At 35.0% G+C, this 8,015-nt stretch overlaps 1 protein-coding gene across 1 annotated transcript; it reads right to left on the bottom strand.

Moving 5' to 3' along the window:
- Window positions 1-473: 473 nt before the first annotated feature.
- Window positions 474-1,986, bottom strand: LOC106873656 (uncharacterized). The gene is made up of 2 exons (XM_014921107.2): window positions 1,584-1,986; window positions 474-517 (listed from the first exon to the last, which is right to left on the bottom strand). The coding sequence occupies exons 1-2, from the start codon at window positions 1,984-1,986 to the stop codon at window positions 474-476; spliced, it is 447 nt and encodes a 148-aa protein (XP_014776593.2).
- Between the last annotated feature and the right edge of the window lie 6,029 nt (window positions 1,987-8,015).

The following is an 8,015-nucleotide window of genomic DNA, read 5'->3' as shown; positions in this document are numbered from 1 at the left end:
TTGAAGAAATGGGACTATTACAATTGATCTTAACTGCAAAAACATGGACACACCTCTATATTTAGACTTAGTTCTTGCCATCTATTCCATACCAAAAGAAATACCCTATTCAATATGGCAATATGTACAATACTTACAGATTCAGATGCCTGAGAGAGACGGCAGATAGAGCTAAAAATATTCTTCCAGAGACAAAAATACCTGGCAAATTTAAATAATCCTTTCTAATATAGGCACAAGGCCTGGATTTTGTGGGGAGTGGGACAGTCGATTACGCTGACCCCAGTACTCAAATGGTACTTAATTTATCGATTCTGAAAGAATGAAAGGCAAAGTTGACCTTGATAAACTTAAATAATGTCATAAACCAAGGCAAAACAAATCCCACACTTTGACTTACAGTGAAATTTTTACACTGAAAAAGAAGACACAAACAAAAATGTTCCAGTTGTAGTCACTCACAATTCCAGAGGTTACAAGATCACAATGCCTTCCAATTCTATATCAATCATGAAATCTAAGAAAATTAATAAAAGAGTCACAAATTATTAACAGCTGAAGACAACTGCCAAGTTTTAAAGCCAGTTAACAAAGGTGAAATTCATATCAGAAGAGGAAATAATACAAGCAAAAATTGTGAAAACTTTTGTTGAGAGACATGTGATTTGAATTGAACAGGGTAAAATCAAAAAGTTCAAGAATAGGAAAGAATTTAAGGTTGATGCAAATAGGAATTGCAAAGTAAAAAATATCATTTATTGAATTATATAAGTATAATATAATGAGAACTATATCAGCCAAACAGGAACAAAATTAATGGATCAGTTCAGGGTACAGAAACAATGAATCAATGATTCATGAGTAATACAAAATATTTTATTTAAAAAGTTAGTGAAAGAAGAAATTGTAAAAGGCAAAAGAAGAATATTTTCTGAAAATCTTCTATCTGAAACTAAACTGGAAATAATAACAACTGTTACCTATCGCTGTCATGGTTACATTATACCATATACATTTGAAACGCTGAAAACAATTGAAAGGACTTGCACAAAATCCTTCTTCCATCAGATCAGTGCTAATTTAATCTAATAGTGGTCATATTTTGTTGCTATAGCAATTGTTGGCAACCAGCAGTAGAAGGCCTCATTGTTTCAGCTTTTTACTCTTAATAATACTGCTTACTTTTCTTTTTTATTAAGAATATTTTTCCATTTAGCAATGAATAAGAGGGAAAATGAAAGTGAGAAAGGCTACATTGAAAGAAAAGGCAAGAAACATTTATTTCAGTGAAGAGCCTTGAAACAATTGAAAGTTATAGTAGTAAGTCAAAGACCACCGGTTCATTTTGGACTGCATGTACCATTTCAAAACAAGCTGAAGATCATAAGTGAAAAGAACAGATGGCTTCATCTCACTTGAAGTCAGAAAATGAAATGAACAATTATAACTCATATGGATTGAAACTACCGTGTCAAAAACAAAAAAATACGGGACTTTTATTTAAGCTATCCACAGATTTCTTCGCATCTAATCTGTGGTTGAGAAGTTTCCCGACTTTCTTTTTGTCAAAAAATTAAATGAACATGGTTTCACACAGCGATAAGATTTTTCACCAAACTTTGAATGGTACCAGCATATGGCGTTTCTTTTGGGACTTTTCGATCTCCTTCGTCGTCTTGTGTTTCTTGTATTTGAGTGACTGTCGCTTTCGAACTGAAGACTTTCAATTTTCTCCGTCAATAAGTCAAATTGTTTTTCATAACTCTCCTTCAATGCTTGTATTTCATCAGAGATTGAAGGAATTGCATTTACAGACTCTCTAGATGACAATTCCAAAATGCCATCCGCTAAATCTGCCAATTGTTGAAGAGAGTTTTGATTTTTCACAGCCGAAAGCAAGGTTTGTGTCTTGTAAGGCAATTTAGTAAAGAAAACCTCTTTGAGGTAAGATTCTTCTATTTGTTGATCTCCAAGAAGTTCGTTCATCCTCTGAAGAAGTTGTGTTGGCTTCTTATTGCCTAATTCTTCATTATTGAACAGCTTTGCAAATTCTTTCTGTTTTCAATTTGAAGTTCTTTTTAATATTTCTGTTTTAATTGCTGAATATGAAACTGGCTCGACAGGATTTAAGAATAAATCTCTAATTTCATAGCTTAGAGGTGGAGGCAAATTACTCAGCATTATATGATATTTTTGCTCTTCATTTGTTATACGATTTGCCTTAAAGCTTGCCTCTAGTTGTGCCAACCAGATTAATGTGTCTCCCGTCCAAGGAGGAGATGGTAATACATTTACTGAAGCTTGTGTATAATTCCTATCAAAATAGGACATCTCGAATTCCTTCAAATTCTGCTCCATTTATATATTTTTAATTTTTCAGAAAGAAACAAAAAATTTTTACGTTATGTTATTAAGCTTTGAACAGCTCTAAATATTATTTCTATATTGCTAGAAAGTGCAGTTAAAATTGTTCTATAGTTTCCTTCCTTCAGCGTTCTTTTCCTTTCAACCTTTAATGTCAAATATTTCTGTTATTAAAATTTGTAAAATAAACTCTTTTACTCTTTTACTTGTTTCAGTCATTTGACTGCGGCCATGCTGGGGCACCACCTTTAGTCGAGCAAATCGAGCCCAGGACTTATTCTTTGTAAGTCTAGTACTTATTCTATCGGTCTCTTTTTGCCGAACCGCTAAGTTACGGGGACGTAAACACACCAGCAACGGTTGTCAAGCGAAGTTGGAGGGACAAATACAGACACACAAACATATACACACACATACATATATATATATATATATATATATATATATATATATATATATATATATATATATATATACGACGGGCTTCTTTCAGTTTCTGTCTACCAAATCCACTCACAAGGCTTTGGTCGGCCCGAGGCTATAGTAAAAGACACTTGCCCAAGGTGCCATGCAGTGGGACTGAACCCGGAACCATGTGGTTAGTAAGCAAGCTACTTACTACACAGCCACTCCTTTATATTCTATATAAAATTTTATGTAGTTTTTACTAAATCACCAATTTACGATGTGGTGTTTATTCTACATCACGTCGGAAAGTCACCAGTTTTTTTATGTTTTGTTATCACAATAGGTCGTTGAAGTGTGAGATATACTATATCTTTATTTACAATGTTTTCATTCGTAAATTATAACAAATATTATTGTTTCTTAATTAAAAGCTATAATGATAATCTCGTTACTTATAACTTAATTATAAGTATCTATCACTAAGCATAACTCTTAGTTTAGGCTGCGTAAATGTTATGATGTATACCTACCAAGATGCTGAACGTGCGTTCATTACGTACATGTATGTTGAAGATTATAGATTATATTTTTTTGACCGTTACACATAAAAAAATACAGTTTCATTAATATACAGAAATAAATTCAACAAGTTGAAAGAAACGAGAAGTAAAAGGAATTAAGTTTCTACCTTAATTTATTATATACATTTTTTTGACATTTATAGATGTTTAGAAACAAATCATTTCGTCGTAGAGAATTACGACTTAAATTTTATATTAACTAATTTCTCATTCTAACTATAAGGTTTGACGACAATTCAATATTGTCGGATTTGAGTATTGAATATGGCATATATATTAGCCGATACTCAAAAAGGTGAGTGTCGTGGATTTTAGTAGCATCCAACGATCACTGGAGAGTTTGCCGAAAATCAGGGTTTTTATAACTACTCATACACGAACCATAGAACCGTAACCCCGTGAAAGATTTCTTCAACGAAGTTCATAATTCGTATATGAGCAGTAATTTTTAACCAATGAGAAATCAATAATTTCTCATGTTCGGGAAAACGAACTTACGTTCTCTCTCCGCCTCTTATGAGTTTGCTACAAAACTATAATCAAAACCACAATTCCTTAAGCACCTGAAGCATCCAAATAAAAACTTAGGACATTTCTACCTTGAAATGAGACAATGAAGCAGAAGTAAAATCATCATCATCATCATCATCATCGTTTAACGTCCGCTTTCCATGCTGGCATGGGTTGGATGATTTGACTGAGGACTGGCAAACCAGATGGCTGCACTAGGCTCCAATCTGATCTGGCAGAGTTTCTACAGCTGGATGCCCTTCCTAACGCCAACCACTCCAAGAGTGTAGTGGGTGCTTTTACGTGCCACCGGTACGAGGGCCACTCAGGCGGTACTGGCAATGGCCACACTGAAATGGTGTTTTTTATGTGCCACCTGCACAGGATCCAGTCCAGTGGCACTGGCAACGACCTCGCTCAAATATTTTTTCACGTGCCGCCGGCACAAGTGTCAGTAAGGCAATGCTGGTAACAATCACGTTTGAATGGTGCTTTTTACGTGCCACTGGCATAGAATCCAGTCAGCTGCTCTGGCAACGATCACACTTGGATGGTGGTCTTAGTACTCCACTAGCATGGATGCCAGTCATCGAATTTGATTTTGATTTCGATTTCACTTGCTTCATATATATATATATATATATATATATATATAAATAGCTCTGGGTGATTTGAACACTTCAACATCATTTGGGTTCCACAATGTGGGAATACAAAAAATATCTGCTAGCACTAATAAAGATGCTGCATAAAAATTTTAAATAGAATTTTAAAGGTTCATAGAAAAAGAAAATAATAATGTCAAGCAGATTTTCAAAGGTGATGAGACTGTTTTCTTTTGGAAGCATATGCCCACAAAATCTTTCCTTCCTAAAGACACATGCAAGTTTACTGAATGATAGACAATACGATGAGTTGCTACAGAAAAGAGTTTGAAGGGAAGTAAATGCAAAAGAATACCCAAGCTTCTTCAGATATGCATTTCTTTAAAAAGAATGACATGTTAGAAGAATAGCTGTATATGTTTTATAATATTTCAACTTGATCTCCTTTCATTTTAATAGATAGTTAAGGAGAAATATTTAAAAAAAACACAATCTTGAAAAAGAGTTGGATGTATCACATTTTCTTTTTACTAAGTCATGCTACTTCACTTACCACAGCATTTTAAAGAGATTAATTAACCGTGTTAAGTAAGGTATTCTACAGTGTATGAACATGAGTGTGTGTATTAGTGTATTCTAGTAGACACATGCTGGGATATATATATATATATATATATATATATATGTATATATATATATATATATATATATATATATATATATATATATATATATATATATATATATATATATATATATATATATATATATATATATGATTAATAAATTATAGGGTAGCAAAAACATTTTAGAAATTTTATTTACCACCAGTGGTCTAGCGAGAGTAAAAAACAGTCAATAGACTATGTATTATTCATTTAAAATGCAGAGATGCCTATAATAGGACATCTAACCCACTAGAAATATTTCTAGTGGCTTAGATGTCCTATTATAGGCATCTCTGCATTTTAAATGAATATATATATATATATATATATATATATATATATATATATATATATACACACACACACATATATATACACACACATATATATATATCATTATCATCATCATCATCATCATCATCATCATTTAACGCTTGCTTTCCATGCTGGCATGGCTTAGACAGTTTGACTGGAACAGGTAAGCCAGAAAGTAGTACCAAGTTCTAATCTGATTTTGGCTTGGTTCCTACAGCTGGATGCCTTTCCTAATGCCAACCACTCCATAGAGTTTCCTGGGTGCCTTGCATGAGTCAGAGACACTGGTGCTTTTACAGGTCACAAGCATGGGTGCTTCTATGTGTTACTGGCACATGTGGTTTTATATATCACTGCCACAGTTGGCTTGACAAATCTTCTCAAGCACAGTAAATCGCCAAATGTGACGGTCACTTGTCATTGCCTCCATGAGACCCTACATTCAAAGATCATGCTTCATTACCTTGTTCCATGTCTTCCTCGGTCTACCTCTTCCACAGTTCCCTTCACAGTTAGAGACCAGCACTTCTTTATGTAGCTGTCCTCATCTATATATATCACATGACCATACCAGTGCAGTTGCCTCTCTTGCATACACATCTGATGCTTTTCATGCCCAATTTTTCTCTCAAGACACTTATACTCTGTTGTATGTGCACACTGACACTGCACATCCAGCAGAACATACTAAATTCATTTCTTTCAAAGCCTTTGCATGTCCTCTACAGTTACAGCCCATGTTTCACTGCTGTGTAGCATGGCTGTTCACACACAGGCATCTATCTCCACAGCTGACTTAGTCATTTAGATAATGAAAGCTATCAACTACTTCTAGGTATCCCACCTAGCATTTGATAAAGTCTATTTTCAGTATATTTCTAGTGTTTATTGTACTTGTGCATCTGCCATGCACAAAATCTATTTTCCCTATTAACCTTCTTCTGAGATTGCAGGACCTCTTACTGAGTACTTATAGAGTTTCTCCCTATGCCTTTCCTACATATCAAGCAGGTCCACCTGCTTGAAAGGATTTGTGATTTATCTGTTTTCCTATTTACTAAGACTTTGGTGTGTGTGTGTGTGTGTGTGTGTGTGGAGGTACAGGAGTGGTTGTGTGGTAAGAAGCCTGCTTCCCAACCACATGGTTCTGGGTTCAGTCTCACTGTATGGCACCTTGGGTAAGTATCTTCTGCTACAGCCTCGGGCTGACCGAAGCCTTGTGAGTGGATTTGGTAGAAAGAAACTGAAAGAAGCCCATCGTATGTATATGTATGTATGTATGTATATATGTGTTTGTGTATGTATCTGTGTTAATTTGAATCAAATTTACTTCAGATACTTTTTTAAGTGTAAGTTATTTAGATGAAGAAAAGCACTACCTATCCATGATCTTTGTAGGCTCTCCCTGACAGCTCCATAAAGAAGCATCACTCTTCCAAAGTAGATGGAACATGTGGAAGTGGGAGACCCAGGAAGACCTGGGATGAAGTAATGAAGAATGACCTCAGGAAACTGAACCTTTCAGGTAAGATGACAAAGGGCCGGGATGCCTGGTACTTTGCTGTACTCAAGAAGACCCATGCTCCACAGTAGATGTGTTAAGTCCAGTCTCCCTGGTGGAGAGGATTGATCTGCAAGAGTCCTGTACCAGTGCCACATAAAAAGCACTCATGGCAATGCAAAGGTGCCCATGCAGTGTCACATAAATGTACTTGTGCAGTGCCATGTAGAAGCACCTGTGCAGTGCCATGAGTACTTTTCATGTGGCACCAGCAAAGGACTGTTGCAAGTCAATCCTGGCATTACGAAGGGCATCCAGCCATAGAAACCATGCTAAATCCAGCTGGAGCCTGGTGCAGCTCTCTGGCTTGCCAGCTCAGGTCAAGTTATCCAACCTATGCCAGCATGGACAACGGATGTTAAAGGATGATGATGATGATGATGATGATGATGAAATAGTTATCAATGACTGTGAATATGAAATACCAGTATAAAGCAACATTATAAATATAACTTCCTTTATCTTTGTATATTTCTCATTTAAAGTATGTTTTTAAGTATTTCATTGTATTTAGGTACAAAGAAATGCATTTGGTTTTACCTTTTATTGCTTCATTCTTAACAAAAATGTTAAATATCAAATTTCATATTTTTCAAAAACCAATGGTTTCTGTTAATCTCCTTTTATACTGACATATTTAGAAACTCTTAATTTCCATACTGGGCTAAAAAGGTGTACATAACCAAGTTCTGACTTGTAGAGTGTTAAAAACATATAGTGTTTAATGTCATTTATTAGCATGTCTTTTAAGATGGAGTTGTGGTTTTTTAACTCAAGTCAACCCTGAGTGACCAAACCTTAATCAAAGATGTTCCAGCCATGACCATTTTGTCCTTCAGTCATATTTAGTGTACATAATTCTACATTACCTGAGGTATCCTTTCTTTTCCAAGACAATGTAGTGTTAGTTGTAAAAGATTTGACCATCATCATCAGAAGTCAAGTAACCATTTAGAAGCTCTAAAGATTGGTGAAACAGATTTGTGTAACAATGATTTTCAAG

Source organism: Octopus bimaculoides, chromosome 18, assembly GCF_046866305.1.
Source record: "Octopus bimaculoides isolate indiv1 chromosome 18, ASM4686630v1, whole genome shotgun sequence".
Lineage (NCBI taxonomy): Eukaryota > Metazoa > Mollusca > Cephalopoda > Octopoda > Octopodidae > Octopus > Octopus bimaculoides.
Note: the sequence above shows the minus strand (reverse complement) of the source record. Positions and strands in the feature narration are given on the sequence as shown.